This window comes from Trachemys scripta, chromosome 6, assembly GCF_013100865.1.
Source record: "Trachemys scripta elegans isolate TJP31775 chromosome 6, CAS_Tse_1.0, whole genome shotgun sequence".
NCBI classification, from domain to species: Eukaryota; Metazoa; Chordata; order Testudines; family Emydidae; genus Trachemys; species Trachemys scripta.
In genome coordinates, this window is record NC_048303.1 from 84,318,933 (window position 1) to 84,335,293 (window position 16,361).

Sequence of the window (16,361 nt, forward strand, 5' to 3'; positions counted from 1 at the left end):
TGTTAGACTTTTTCTTCCATGCCCTTCCCCCCTCTTGATCCCTAATACAGTATAAATGTGGATGCCTTCTTTCGTGACAAAAAAATTATTTGTTTCATGAGCAAAATGTCTGTGTTGCTCATTATTTATGTGACCTGTCTCGCTTTATTCAAATGAGCTGCACAGAACTGTTATTTAACTCTTTCTGATACAGGGATATTCCCTACCAGCTTGTTGTATATAATTCCAAAATAGTTAATACTACACACATGGGGTGACCCTAAAATGCAAATTAACCTAAAATAATGGCATTTTATAATAGGAGTGATAGAGCTTGTAGATTGCTGGACTAGAAGAGTATTATTTATAGCTTCAAAAATTTCATTCAATCACTGAACACAATGAAAAGTATTAAACACATTTTCTATTTTAACATATGTATAAAGAAATCTTGACAGTTGGCCAGGAAGGTTTCATATGTCTGGGGTGTCCATGTTTAATACTTCAATCTATGTACATATTTTGTAATGAGTACGCTGCTCTTGTGAGCAAATTAAATGTATAATGTGGTGGCTGGTCAAAATAAACAGATCTTACATCTGTCATAACCAAAGGTTAAACATCTTCAATGAGAGATCTGCATTCATTCTCTGCAACACTCTGTAACACTGGAGAGATACTTAGAACAACTTCCATATTTTTAATATTAACAGCTACCACAAGATCTTAACATTATAAATCCTCAGTAAATATCTACAGGGCTTATATCATATAGGGAATGGACAAGACAATTTACTTTTTAAAATATCATTGGATGTATTCTGTTCTGATAAAAGTAATAATCAGATATGTTTCTCGTCGGTTAACCATCTGACTTTGTGCTGTTTTACCACCTTGGAGACATAACTTCCTAATGACCCCTAGCAAAAATGTCAAGGATTGGCATAAATCTTGCATGACCAAACATTTTTAAACCCAGCGCAGTGCGGAATGGTAAACATTTAACCAGAGGAAAACTCTCATTCCCTTTTCTCTTCATATACATTAAACCATGTATTTATTTTAACAAGGGGGACTGCATTCCAACACCTGGCACCTCTCACATCTTACCTCCTTCTCAACTGGAAACCCTGAGGATGAGGAGGAAACTAACTCGGGCTAGTTACAAGATTAAATAATATCTCTATGGTCCGTAAGATCTGAACTGGTCTAAAAGGAAAGCAGAGAGAGAGGATCCTGTGTCCTCTTTGTCCATTTCAGACATGGGAAGTGACCGTCTCCTGAGTTTGCCGCAGAGAGCTAAACTGGTCTGGAGCAGGGAGCTGCCTGTTTACCCAGGAGGGCTCTGCTGATAGCACGTTACTTTAGTTTACTTTGCTTTCCTGGAGTTTATTGTAAAGGGGTAAAGTTTTCGGATTCATCACGTGACCCTGACAGGTCCTGCCTATTGAGAGCCAGACCACCCACATGGAGGACGATGGAGCTGCTTAATAGAAACAGGCATGTAATTGTGAGCCTTTCCAGCACTCTGCAGAATGCCTGCAACCTAGAAGGATTATTTTTTTACACTTTCAGTTCCTTTTGTAAAAAAAAAAAAAAAAAAAAGGAGGGGGGCAAGGAAAAGAAAGAAAGAAGGAAAAAATTGATGTAACCTCAAAGTCTGCCTCTGCTCTGAATGAAATTTTAAAAACTCGTCAGATCACCAACTCCCAGCGAGGTGCTCCACATGAGAAGGGGGAAGATGGTAAGCAAAGCTGATCTTTCCAGTAAAAAACATTAGAAAGAAAGTGCCTACTTCTCGGCAGTCAGATCATGGCAGATGGCACCAGTCTGACTGTGATGGGGTCTGCTTAGAAGGGGAAACAGAAAGAGGAAGGGAATCGAGGGAGCAACCTGGCTTCTGTAAAAGGAGGAAGGCAGCTCTGTGGCAGGGGAGTCTATGTGGCTGGCTGTTATAATGCTCGAGATAGGAGGGTCCCTCGAATCGTTACTCTCCCTGAGCCAGGTGGTGGTAATGGAATTGATCAGTGATATTTCACGTGGAGGGGGGTCTCTCGGATCCCATTTTCACGCTTGGAAGGGTCGCCACCCTGGCTTCCGTTTATCAGTCCCCTCTGGGATACTGAATACAGGCGAGGGAGCGAGAGAGAGAGAGAGATTATTTTCCTGCTAAGATTATGATAATTGCTTGGCACCACGTTCGAATAAAAGAGCTTTCCTATAAACTAATATGTCTCTGCAGTCTTGTCATAGGCTCAGATCAGATATTAAAGGTCTAGTTTAAAACATACGAGAATAAGGAAATCCTAGCTCGTGAAGCTCTCACCCTCTGTAGTGCCTAGTGAGTGCAGCTCATATGTGACCAGATCCTGTACTCCTTGCTCAGGGGAAAGCCAATGGGAGTCTTGACTGGACGAGGACTGCAGAATGGGACTGCAGAAAGGGCGAAGTTAAGGACATTAAATTTCTTTTGCAGGTGTTGGGGGAGTTTAAGTGAGATATCTTGTTAGTGGACTCGTTCCAGGTTTTTTACTCTTTGATACATTTCGGAGCACACATCAAACCTTTTGAGAGGTTGTGATGTCAAATCTAGTCTGTGGAATTCAGTTAGCCATTTTTTGTGCATTAACCTCGCTACTCCTTTGAAGTAAAGATAGTTAGTAAGAACACTTTCGGAAAGTCATTCATGTAGGGGCGTAGTCTGTCCGTTCTGAATCTCAGCCTCTTGCATATTTTCCTATTTTGTGTTACTGAAACAGCCTACATCACAGAATGCAAGCATGCATTGTAAACTACGAAGCCAATATTTATTGGATAACATAACTGTGACCAAAAGAAGACCCTGTTTCTTTGTATTTCTTTTACTTAATGAAGGCAAAGTAGATTCTTTTAAACTACTTACAGCCATGAGATTTTGTATTTTAGACTTACAGCTCAGAATACATTTTCATAGCCAATTTATAAATTGCTGAAAAATAAGACTATACAATAGGGATTCATTGACCCTATGATTAGAGTGTTGGGATCAGTTATGTGTCTTGTATATATAATATATCACTGAAAAAGGCAACAAGGCTATGACAAGATAGCTTAAGCTCCAATGAAATAGGCAAATTGGAGCCCTGGAGCCAATCTCTGAAGCCAGTACAACACATACCCCTTGTGGCTATGTGTGCCAGTTTGTAACTGACATAATAAAAGATAGCATTAAAATGGACTATTTATGTTTTGCCCCACTGCACACAACATATGCAGATTTTACATAACATGGTATATTCAATAATATACCTATGTTCTAAATACATTGAATCGGTAGAAGATTTTGCCTGAGTATGCACCGCAGAACATGGCCCCATTTCTGGAAAATGGACTGCAAAATGTCCGGTGTTTCAGAATAATTACAAATAAAGTTTGGCGCTAAGGTGGGTATTTACCACCCTCTAGCCTAATAGCATTTACCAATTCTAGATCGGGGGTCTTTCACATCATTTCAACACCAGTCTGATAGGTGTATCTAATTTCTGGTTAGGGCTATTAGAGTCATTGTGTAGCTAGATTATAATCTGACAATATATTTGAACAGGAGTCAGCATTTAGGGGGAAGGTCCTTTAAACATCTATTTGCTTTCAAGAGCCGGTAGATGGAAAACTGACGAGGCAGCCCACTCTGAATTAAAATGTCTTGGTTTCCCTGTTTTATCTTTATTTTTTTTTCTCTCTCTCTCTCTTCCTCTCTCACACACACCTTTTATTTTCTTCTGCCTTTGCCACAGTGTATAAAGCCCTATTGAGACATGTAGGCGTGATGTGTAAACCGGATTAGCAGTATGAAAGAAAGACACACAATGAGCCTGAATTGTTTTACTTCCTTTTCATTTCTCACGCCTATATCTCTAATAAATTTGTTGCTCCAGCAGTGGGTCAAAGGGATCGTGTAGCTCAGTTTTTTTCCTGCAAGACCCGATGGCAGAGATCATGAAAATGAATGGCCTGCCTTCTGCCAAATGCAAGGCTTGAGATATATAGTTACAGAGCCCCGATGCTGTCCAGAATGGCTACAAACTGTTCGGTGTAACTTTCCCCCCTCTGTGCACATTAAAGTCACACAAGTGGCAGGACACTTTGCCAGGAGAAGAATCCGTTCTGAAAACGACTCTGGTTCAGAGGATGACAAGGTTTGCTACAGCTGAGATTTCCTCCAGGCTTTAGAGCCAGGGGACTGTTGCTACCACTGCCGCTGGTGTGGTTCCCAGCTCCCAGAGGGCTTGGGCCGCCCACCCTGCTGAACTTGCTTGTGCATCTTGATGAATGTAGAGGTCTGTGGGATTCTGGTGGCACATTTCTCCGCAGCTCTCTGCGGATGAAATGCCTGCGCTCCTGGGTTTATGCTGTAGATCCCTCATTTGCTCCTTTGTGGCGTGCGGAACAGCTTTCCATTAAAGGAGATCAGGGGTAATTAGCCGCATTGTTTTGACAAGTTGGCTCGAGCAGTTCCCTTTCTTACAGTCCTGAGGAGGGGATGAGGGTGGGGGTGGGGGAGAGCAGCGTTTGATTCATGCTGCTTGGTCCTTTCCCAAGCCCTGGCACTTTTTAGAATGTCTCCCTACAGAATGTCTTTACACTGCATCTGTTTCAACCACTCGCCTGTCAGAACAAATGGGAAGATGTTCAACTGGAAGCTGTAAAAACAAGAGTTTATTTAAAGGGAGAGGGAGGCTTATCAAATGAATTAATATATGTGCTCGGTGATGTAAAATGTTACCTTCGTAGCCTTAGTCGTTGCAAGAACCAGCCTATCACTAATATATGAGATTTCAGACCAGAAACAGACCTATACTCTAGCATGATTATGTGTCTGAGAGGCGAAACCCAATAAAATCTACAAAACGAAAGGCAATTTAGTTTATTACAGGTCGGTTTTATTCTGCTGCAGTCCAATGCTCCGCTGTCTCATAACATCCAAACAAACAATCTGTAGTGCAGGTGTTTTATTTGTGTCATTTCTGTGTAACCGGATGCTACAGGGAGTGCAATGTTCTTGATGGTGTGGCCCAAAAGAGGTTGAAAAGCTGGAAAAACTCACAAAAAATCGATTGAATTATCTATTACCCATTACTAACATCTATTAGATCTGATATACAATTTATTTGGGAAATTGTAAAGCTCTGACATCTTAGGGCTTATATTGAAAATTCAGTTCTTTGAATTGAAGATTATATAAAATGTAGAGCATTGTAAGAAAGGAAGGGCCAGCTGGAGGTTATTCGTATATATCCAAAGTCCTGAGGTTCTTCCACACAAGTCTGGAGTGAACGTGCATATGGGAAGGCAAGGTGTAAAGGATTTCAGACTAGATGTGCCTCCCCAACACACATCTTAGCAGGCTTTCCTTCATCCATAAAGCCAGCTCTATATGAAATCTGTGGGATCCTTGTGATTTGTGGAAGTTAAAAAAAAACTGGTGTCGAGCCGCAGTTACATGCACAGGGCATGCATATTAAAGCCAACAATGCTTACAAATGTAAATAAGGGCAGATTGATTAGGAACAACATTATCGCATGCATCAGCAATGAGGCAAATTGGGGGCAGCCACTGCTCTGACCACCCAAGTTGAGACAGACTTTTACACTGACACTTCTTCCTTTTTTAAAAAACATTACAGAAACAAGGCCAATTAGATCCCAGCAGTAATTCATCTCTTGTGTATGAAAAAACAGACCACAGGGAGAGAGAGGAGATTAAGATAGTGCTAGTTAAATTTGGGTCTCCAAATTGAGATTTGGAACCAGGAGCAAGAATTTATGAGCATGGGGCTATTGTGCGAAATCCTGAAACGTTAGCCTATCAAACAGGAGGCAGCAGGAGAAAACCTGAGGGTTTGATGTATCTAAACCAGCTGAATGTTATTCTTTAAAGAGAAACTAAACTAAAACGCTTGTATGCCGGACTTTTCTTCCCCATCAAAACTACACAGGCTGAATGGTAGCTATACTGATACATCAATTTATTGATTTCTAATTAGACGGGGACAGTTAACTTTCTCAATCTGTAACTGCTGAGCAATAGATAATCAACTATATAATGGATATATCCGTTTCCACCTGAAATGGGTTGTTTCTAGTTTATGTACCCCTGCCCCCGTGAAGTTGGGCGATGTATAATCTAGTGTGTACAATAATATAGTCATGGTCGGATTTTCAAAAGTTCTCAGCACCTCCAGACCTTACACCAACAATAGATTAGTAAAAATTGAGAACAAAATGTTGGTGATATCACCAAATGACTGTTAGGACCTTGGAATCCCCTGTCAACTAAATGCTATTACTTAATTTTACTGCAATACCTATATTCACTAGACTAACAGATTTTCCTTATACTGCGCATGCTTTCGGTTTTATAATTGAGTAAGTGTCTAGCCAGTTCTGTTGCCATCTTATTTAGCTCAATTGCTTTTGCTTTGTTCACTTGTTTGTATTTTTTCCACGAAACGTGTTTTACCCCCTTTCCTTTATTTGTATCTCGCAGGCAGTTAAATTTAGCGCGTTTTCCAGTTAGATCTCCCCCGGGTTCGTACTCAGTCTAAAATACCGTCCCCAAGCAAGAGCTGCCTGGCATGTGCTTGGTGAACACCTCTTTGCAAAATGTAACATGCATTTTGCAGGAGGACTTGGGCGCCCAGCTTGTCAGACATCTGTTAACATCTGTGCACCAGGCCAGACCCCCAAGAGCGGAAACCCTCAGCTAAAGAATCACCTCTACTGCGCAGAAGAACCCCCTTGTCTCTGGTGTGCGAGCTGTGCGCATAACTCAATGGGGTCTGTCTCTGCCAGCAGCCCGTGACTATCCCCACGATGTTGTGCAGAGTTGAATGGAAAGGTCTCCTTTCCCCTCGCTATTGGCCAGTAGTAGTCAGCCCGGCATGGTATTGGATAACGTAAAGGGGGAGACCTCCTTTAGGAATGTACTATGGCTTGCCTGGCATTTCTCTGTGCAGCAGCTCAAAACTAGGGGGTGAGCACTGATTCCCCTCCCCAGCTTTAAAGGGCTGATCTCCCCCCGGACCTGACTGGCTCCGTCACAGCATAGCCTCGTACCTGCTTTTTGCATTCGCTGCCAGCTCTATGCACTGTGGCTGCACACAGCAGCAGCTCCCCATACTCACCGTACTGTGACTGAAAGCCCAGCCCCGCGCGCCCGGAGCCCGCCTGTCACGTGAAAGCTCGGGGCCCGCCTCCTCGCCCCTCCCCCTTTCTTTCAAAGTAGGATTGTTGTTTTTTCAATGAACACACACCGTGTGCACCTTAAAGCAACACTCCTCATTTCACAGTCAACAAACTCCCGCTACTTCCATACTTGAGGCCACCAAAAGCAGCTTGTGGTTTATCCAACTACAATTAAATGTACCCTTGCAAGGGGAAAGTGCTTTAAGGCTCGATCTTGTCCTCCTTACACACGCAAAGCTCCCACTAACTTCAGTGGGACTAGGAAGTCTGCGTGAGTGAAGAGTGAAAAGACCAAGCGCTGAATCTGTGCAATTCAAGAGGAGTTGATCCTTTAAATGCATCATGAAATAAAGTCAATACCACCACTATACTAGAATTTTGTCTTGCCAGTACATGGAAACCAATCTCTGACATTAGCTAAAACATCGCGGTTTATTAGTATAAACAATTAAAAGACAACACAATTGTTTTCGATGAATTCAACATCGAAGCCTATAGATTCTGTAGAGTTGGCATTGTACATGTAACGTATATAACATTTTTTAAAAAATCAATGAATGGCTGATTTTAAATAAACAGAAACGTGGAAAGCGGATGCCAAGAAATTAAACAATCTAACGATTCATTTAGTGTAAAAAAAGTATTTAGCAGTTGCCAGGTTTTGTATCTTATTAATTTTACATTTAAAATGGATTAAATTGACTTTCCTAAGCTTTCCGTGAAAGAGTGAACACTAAATTGAAGCAAGCTAGCTACTGCACAGTTTAAAATCCCTTATTTAAGTATTACGTTTTCGGTGTTTTTTTCTTATTGTAAGTGGTTGTTTTCTAGCAAGGAACTAAGTCTTCTCTTTAGTTAAGAAAGAAAAGAGAAATCTGGCACTTTCTACCGCAGTATCCACCACCCTGTCATTATCTGTGCAAGCCTGGGAATTCAACTTGGACCTCCCAGTATTTGTTGCAGCTTGAGGCCAAGGTGCCTCTAAAAGGATTTTCTTTTAAGGACTTCAGAAATCGTGCAGTACTTTTTTTTTTAAGCAAAATGTATTTTTGAATGTTGATCGCAAGGAAATTCTCTGTGTGTGTTTGTCTAAAAACGTCTCGTCAAAAATAAAAGCTTTCTTGCAAAGAAAAGGAAGAAGAAAGGGGGAAGGCATTCCTTAATGGAAGTATTGCATGCAAAGAAGGCTGGATCTCTTTAAGGCTCCCCCTGAAGCTGGAGATGCACACACAAGGGTTGCCTGCCTGGGTGGTCTCTCTACTTTGGTGAGCTGTTGCTAAGCAGCTAATAATAGTCATGTTTGCTGAGTAATTTCTGCCCTCCTTGAGCCAATCGAATCCCAGAAACCCAAGCCATCTGACAGCCCCAGGGGCGGGATTTCAAGTCTTTTTCTCTCTCCTCTCTCTTTCTCTCTCCCCCCCCCCGTTTCACTCCTCCTCCTCTTTATCCAAATGGAGAGAGTTCTTTTTTTCTTCTTCATCTCATCTATTGAATCAAGGAGCTGCTGCTTGCTGCTGCACACACACAGAGGGAGAGAGAGACACACACACACATACAGAGAGAGAGAGAGGCTGGAGTCCCAAAAGCCCCGGGAGTCAGAGACAGCTCTGCGCTGAGACAGAATGGTACAGCGCGTCGAGACAGAGCAGCAGCCAGCCGCTCCACACCAGCAGCACCACTGAGAGCAAGAAAAGCTCCAGCCCTCCTTTGCTTTGCGTTCACAGAGGAAGACAAGAGGGGGAAGGGGGAGGCTGGTTTCTTTAAGCTGCAAAAGGAGCAGTAGAAAGTTAAAGCCGGAGGAACGAAGGGGGGAAGGCAAATCACTCACTCCACTCGCAGACGCACTGGATGTGGGAAGCGGTAGCGCCAGAAAGCTCCGGATCATCGCGAAATGTTGCAATGGAAGGCGCAGGGTCTGACTCGCCCGGAGCAGCAAGAGGAGCAGCAGCAAACGCGGTATGAAGAGGTGGTCTGTCAGCAGCAGCCTGCGGAAAGAAGCGCCAGCAGCCCAGCAACCCTCCTGTCCCCCTGGATCGCCCCAAAGCAGCAGCGCGCTGCGGGGAATCACAGAGGACCCAGCCCGTGGGTCGCCAAAACAACAGCAGCAGCAGAGGCAGCAGCCCCGTCCCGGCGGCGGCAACATGGCCTCGGCTGTTAACGTTTCGGAGCCGGAGAGCAGCAGCGGTGCTGGTGGCGGTGGCTGCTGCAGAGACCTCGATCGGCCGGGGAGAAGCTGTAGCAGAAGGCGGAGAAGGACCGGAGGGAACAGACGCGCCGCGGCACCGGATCTGGAGTATCTGCAGCGGCCAAGCTACTGCGATGCAGCTTTTGCCTTGGAGCAGATTTCAAAGGTGCATTAATCTCTTTCCAGATTTTTGGGGGAGGTGAGGGTACTTTCTCCGGGGTGGAAAAGGGAGATGAAAATGAAACAGCCCCCAATAAAACGCTGCGAGTAAGGGGGAACAACTCCTGTGAGTCCCGTGCCCTCCTTTCCCTCCCTCCCGTCTTGTACACACTTTCCCTGGTGTGTGTTTGTGCTTTTGATTCCTCTCATTAAACTTACCCGGGACAGTTCCACGGTTTTTTTGCCTGTGGGTCACTCTCCTCTCTCTCTCCCTAGTCTCTTGCCTCTTTCTTTCCTTTGCTTCTCTCCATCCCGCTATAGTGTCGTTCAACTTCTGTAACACCAGGCTGTAACAGGGAAAATGTTTCAATGGTTCCCCCTTTTTTTTTTTTGGCCGAAGTTTTGCTTTGTTACGTCTTCCAATAAGTGTGGAGTGGCGACTTCGTTAAGAGAGAAATCCTGTAGTAGAGAAAGTGTGTAATGTTTACCCCCAGCGGCTGGAGGAAAAATGAAAGTTGTAAACAAATTGCCACCTTAAATCTGCCGTGCAAGTCAGATAAGAGTTCCCCGGGATCGTTGCTTTTATTTTTAATATTAAAATGCTCCACGTGTAGGAATTTTATGGAAACTTGACTCTGGCATACGCACACACACGCAAGCACAAATCCCGCTTGTTACTTTTGCAAGGGAAAAAATGTTCAAAGTAAACAACATCGAGCCATTGCCTTTCTTCAGAGATCGTTTCATTCCAGGGAGCAGATTTTTAGGCTTTGCAGTAAAGGGAAAGGGGGAAAAATCCATGTGGCTGCCCTCTTCCGTTCACAAATATTGTCGTAGCTTACAGATGGCTGCTCTACTTCCTAATTCAGATCACACAGCGTCTCCAAACTCTATGGAAATGAATTACTATTAAGCTTATGATCTTACAGCATTGCTAACCACGTGGAACATGCATTTACTACAGAGTTGATGCCGAGAGCTGGGAATCAGGGACACTGCAACAAATTGTTACACAGTAGCGTTCCCTCACCAGCAGCCCCCGATCAGCCCTGTAGAGATGTAACAGGAAAGGGATTTTTTTTTTCTTGGCATGCCTGTTGCGATTCATCTGCATTGATTATTTCTCCCCTAGTGTTGTAAATCTTGCTAGCATGAATGAATTTTTGCAAATTGAATTGATAGCGGTGACTTCATTACAAGAAGGCTGTGATCAGTTACTCAGACCAGGGAGCATGCACTGTCTGTATCATTTTTACGGATCTCAAGCAGTGATGTAATCCCCAAACTGTGCATTGATTTATGAATAGGAGAATTAGCAGCAAATATACATCTGTCCCTACAACTGCGTACGTGCATGTGAGATGCTCAACAGGGTCATGGAGTAAAACCTTTAGCAGAGATGTCTTTCTAATGGCACAGTCTGTCATATTATTGTTCCCAATCAATTGGACACTGTGAGGCTATTTACCTTTATGCATTAATAATTGTTTTGCTTCTGGTCGCCCTCCAGTCCCCAAAAGGTATGTGCGTTGAGGGTGTGTGTTTTTTTCCAGGAGTTTAACTGCTAACCTTTTCTTGCCTTGCAGGGGAAGGCTACTGGAAGAAAAGCACCGTTGTGGCTAAGAGCGAAGTTTCAGAGACTATTATTTAAACTGGGCTGTTACATTCAAAAAAACTGCGGAAAGTTTTTGGTTGTTGGCCTCCTTATATTTGGGGCTTTCGCTGTAGGATTAAGGGCAGCTAATCTCGAAACCAACGTGGAGGAGCTCTGGGTAGAAGGTAAGACTTGATCATTATTCTTGTGACTTTCTTCCTTTTACCCATTCTGTCCTCCATCCCACCCCACTTCTTACATTTTCAGGGACTGACTGATGCAGATATATACCAGTAGGTACCTAACCCCCCTCCCCACCTTCCTCACAGCGAGGGGAATTGTGGATTGCTTAGTAGTTTGGGTGGAAGCCAGGTGAAACCTACAAAGAGTGTGCTGTAATCTGTTCTGGTGGATCGTGTTTTGCTAGCTGGTTTTGAGAAGGAGCGTGCGTGTTGGGTGGAGGGACAGACTGGGGGATGTACCACCTCCGTGTGTGTCTGTCTGCAGGGAGGGGGGATCAGTGCTGGTGGGGGTGTTGTTTTAGGTTTATTTGTTTTGTGGTGATGAGGCCCCCCCTCCCCAGCTGTAATAGCATGAAAGGAAAGTCTGTCCGGTGAGCAGCCCTCCCCTCCGCCATTTTGGGAGTGTGTGCGCCCTCCCCAGCCGCAGAGGGACGCGAGCAGCGCTGCGCGGCGGGGCTGTGTGTGTGGTCCTGTTTTTTTGGACAGCTTTCAACTGCGGGGAAAAACATTTGTCTCAAGGTTAAAAAAAAAAAAAAAGAGTGAAGCCCAGACTGGAACGCATGTTGGATTGTTTGCAAAGCAGATTAATGTCCCCGAGCGGGTGGGAGCCCAGCTCTGCTGGGGAGAGGGGTAATTTTTTTAGATTAAAACCAGGTTGTTGGGTTCTTTTTAAGCAGGAGACTCGCAAATTCAGTCAAGCGGAGTTTTTGCACCGGTGGTTAATCTGCATTGCACTAGCATGTTTAATCAGCAGGGTAGAAATGCTACCTAGATGAATTTGCTAAAGGTTAAGCCATTTTGTACAGTTTAGTACATTATTTAAAAAATGTAGGCTATAAAGGGGACCCAATCCTTCAGTCCTTGTGCACCCAAAGCCCCCATTGCAGGCCCTTGAGGCCTGAGTCTTTTCTCAGGTTTAATGGGTTTTACCACCATGTCACTCCAAGGGATGTCTGGATTTACACCATTTTCAGGGAGGGGAAAATCAAGCCCTTTTTTTTTCTTTTTCTTTTTTTGATAAAACAGTATTAGATTAGGTTTAAATTCTGCCCTCGGTTATGTTGGTGTAAATCCCAACTAACTCATTGACCACAATAGTTTCTCTGGATTTAAATTAAAGCAGCTTATAGCAGTATCTGGCTCATAAAAAATAACATGGAGCACTGCATAAGTAACCACTACTGAATGGCCCTGTGTGTGTTGAGAAAGCAGTACTGAGTGAAAGGAAAGGGATCAACAGACCATGGGAGTAGTCTGTCTTGCTTTATGGATGGAGAGCATGGCAATTCTATTCCCATTGACTCCAGTGGCAAACCCATTCAGCACTTTGTGAGCTTTTTTGTTTGTTTTTAAGATAAGAACTTGTTGATAACTGAATAGTCTTTGTACAGTAGTAGAATAGTTCTAAGTACAGTGGGACCATCCTGCAATCCCTATTCAGACATGCTGAGTAGGAGCACAGCAGGATTGTGTCCAAAGTTAGAGATGTGCATTCAGAAGCTGTGATATGAATGTAGTCCATTAGGAGAACTGTTTACCCTAATTACTACTTTCATGACTAGGGTTTGAATATTTTTTCAACATTGTTTTGTATCTTAACTCTTTGCAAGATTCTCTTGCGGCGTTTTAAATGAAATGTTTCAAAATCGTCTCTTCACTCCTTTGTTTCTGCCTCCTGATGGAAACTTCATTGATAATGTTGGTTTGCAATATTATACAGTGATTTAGTATCTTAATTATCGTATAACTAATAGCCAGCTACCAGGAATGGTGGTTCCATCTCATGCCACCTGTTTTTCCTGTCAGTTTAATACCAAGAAACTCCCTGATTACTGCACTGGCAGTTCCTGTATGACCAATAATGGAAACATGGTTTTCTAGAAAAAAATATGATTTACAAAATAGCTATTTGATTTAGTCACTGCTTTGACCTCTTTTCATGCCATTGGTGCTACATGGAAAAAATATTTTCCCAAATACAAAAACTAACTTAATAGTAACTCAGAATTTGTGTAGCCTATATTAATTCATAATACAGTTGGCTGTACAGAGTTGACCTGTCTAATTTCACTTTTATTGAGTTTAGTTTTCGTATCAGTGAAATATTATTAAAACTCTGAATTTGGAAACCTCTGCATTCTTAGATTACAGAAAAGGGTAGTTAATTAAGATGAAAGAGCATATTCTTAATTTAAATTAAATTAACTCCCAGTCCTCCCAGACTGCCATTGTAAGGCCATCAATAGAAAAGTTTGACTAAATTGTATGTTTTCTCAATAGAGACTGTATAAATGTTCTGGTCACGAACATGGGTGCTATACAAATAAACCAAATGAATAGCAGTTGCATATTTTTGTGGTTAAAAGTATAAACAGAATAGAGTGCAGAGTGAGGAGCTGGAGTGGGGAGAAGTATGGGGAGAGGTAGTTTGGAGAATGATGTTCCTTCTGTGCATAAGTGCTGGAAAGTGACGCTAAAATACCAATTTCACTCTGTGTGTGTGTGTGCGCACATGCATGTGCATGCAGTCCTAATTACTAATGTACCTGTAGTATTATTTATAGACCCCAGTGTGCTAGGTACTATACTAAAACAAAAGAAGGCACAATTTTCTGATCCTAAGGTCTTAAGAAAACTCTTTACAACAAGTTGTAAACTGATCTGTTTATTAGACTAGATATTTTATTCTGCTTTTTACACTGTTTAATAAGATCATTTGAATATGCAGAACAATATTGATTAAATACAGCTAATTATGTAAAATACACTTCCATTGCAGTTGCAATAAAATGTTTTATTTTGTTCAAATGTTTAAAAATTATCACCTCTCAAGGAACTGTCAGTATTTACATTAGAGACCAACTTGTTGTATGTAATGAATACCAGGAACATGGAAGGTACTACACCCCTGAAGCTTAGTAGGAGTGAACTATGAACCTAAAAAATCCTAACTCAGAATTAATTATAAGTAGTTAGAATGAAGTTTGACTGAGTTCTAAGATCATCCAGAGTCCAAAATAAAAGATGAGAAGTGTATATTTAAAGCTATTACATCTGAAGTATTTATTTAAGAGCTGCAAAAACCCACCTGGTGGGCAAGTTCTCAAAAGAAAAAGAGAGAAAGAGAGAAAAAGAAACAGCTCTTAAAGCTCTTCATTCTTGCAATTTTCTCTTACTAGACTCCCTACTTCACAATTTGTGCCAACACACTTGGCCTTTGGTATGCATACTGGTACCAAGTGGCTTTCCCCTGAATCACTTCTTGGCAGCAACAATGTCTTAGAGGAACATCTTTTTAATCCATCCCCTTGCTGCTGTTGTCCAGAATATTTAAATTGTTCCTGTATGTCCCACAGTCACACTACCTTTAATTTGATCCCCAAACTCCTTTCTCCAACAGTCCAACATTTCAGGTTCTTCCAAGACTGAGCACTGACTAGGACTTTCCCTCATCAGAAAGATTCACAACCTCAGATTTATTATTATTAATTATTATTATATAGGCCACAGAAAGCTCAATTTTAGCCAGTTTGGCAAACAAAAGCCATGGCATGGCATCTTAAGGACACAGGTCTGTTTGCAGGTGGATCTGTCTGATCATGACCTGCTGTCTGGGGCTGTGCATGCTGGAAATGTGGTGATTGTTCAGTTTGCTCCTTACAGCACACAACATCCACAAGTGCAGAAAGGGTTTTGCATTCATTTCCTCTGTGGATGAATCTTGTTGGATATAGATAGGGTCATAGATCCAACTGCATGTTATTGTGAAATATCTCTATTGACTATGCACCATGTGCTCATACACAACAAGGTGCCCAGATCCACTATGATTGGGCACCCACCATAAGAACCTAAATCAGTGAAGAGATCGATAGCAGAGGTCTGGCCTCTATATCCCATAGCAAATGTGTGGGTTCGTCCCCAAATAAAGGCTCTGACACATGACACTTGTAATATGGCTACTGGTGAGGGTTGTTGCAGATCATAAGGGGAGAGAGGCTTGTCCCCTTCTCCCTGCCACCTCATTCTACCGTCCTTGCACTGCATTCTCACCTTTCTTCCTTTTTCTTATCACTTGTCCCCTTTTTCTTATCCTCCAATCAGGAGATTAAGAAAAAGGCATCAAAATTCAATGTAAAGACTCCAAGCCAGAGATCCTGCCATCCAGGAAAGGAGGTGCGGCAGTTGATCCTCTTCTTTCACATGGCAAGTGGTTATTTGCAGCAACAGCCCTTAGAGGACCAACTGTGTGAAATAGGCAGAACTCTTTTTCCCCAGGGAGGTTGAAAGCGAGGGGGAGGGATGTCTCAGCAGCCATGTGGAAAGCTCATCTTCAGTACCTGGAACAAATAAAGCACATGCTAACCACAACTGAAGAAATGCTCTGTGCAGTTGGATAGAAATAGCTTGTATGGTAAGGTCCCCGCTGCCTACAGTGTTAAACAAAATGTATTAATCAAAATAAGTTATCCGTAAATTCTATAATGAGGTCACCTCATCCTTTGATACTGTAAAGTAATAGGCAATTAATCTACCTGTGCAGCTCAGGAGTGGGGTAAAGAGGAGGAAGCAAAGTGAATGAAGCAGACTAGTTTCCCTAAATGGAGGTGCTTCCTCAAATGCTGCATAGGACAGCTAACTTTAAACTACCCCTTCTGGAGGGACAAAGGAAGGTGATAATGTGATAGACCTCAATGGGTCTGCTACTCCTAAAGAACACATTCCTTTCAGTGGGCCAAATCAATGTGTTTTGCTTGAATAAAGACAGCATGAATTGGCCCAGACAGAACTGTTGCAACTTGTATGTTTCTGCTTCAAGTTTCTCCACAGTACCAGAACCTCATCTTGTGTGGACTTGAATAGTGTTGGGACCTCCTTTCATGGTCTTAGCTGTGCCTACTTTTGCAATACTGCATTGGAAAAAGGTAGATGAGTGGAAGAGCAGAACTTGCTCTATTGCTGAACCCCAATGCCATGC

At 42.6% G+C, this 16,361-nt stretch overlaps 1 protein-coding gene across 2 annotated transcripts in view; it reads left to right on the forward strand.

Moving 5' to 3' along the window:
- Window positions 1-1,596: 1,596 nt before the first annotated feature.
- Window positions 1,597-16,361, forward strand: part of PTCH1 (patched 1) — an 88,736-nt gene continuing 73,971 nt past the window's right edge. The window contains exons 1-2 of one of the 2 annotated variants that reach the window (XM_034773778.1): window positions 1,597-1,723; window positions 11,134-11,326. In XM_034773778.1, the coding sequence (XP_034629669.1) occupies window positions 1,706-1,723; window positions 11,134-11,326 (211 nt within the window). In that variant the 5' untranslated portion in view covers window positions 1,597-1,705. Of the gene's footprint in view, window positions 1,724-8,641; window positions 9,555-11,133; window positions 11,327-16,361 lie in introns of those variants that run through there. The other variant, XM_034773777.1, reaches the window with a different exon arrangement.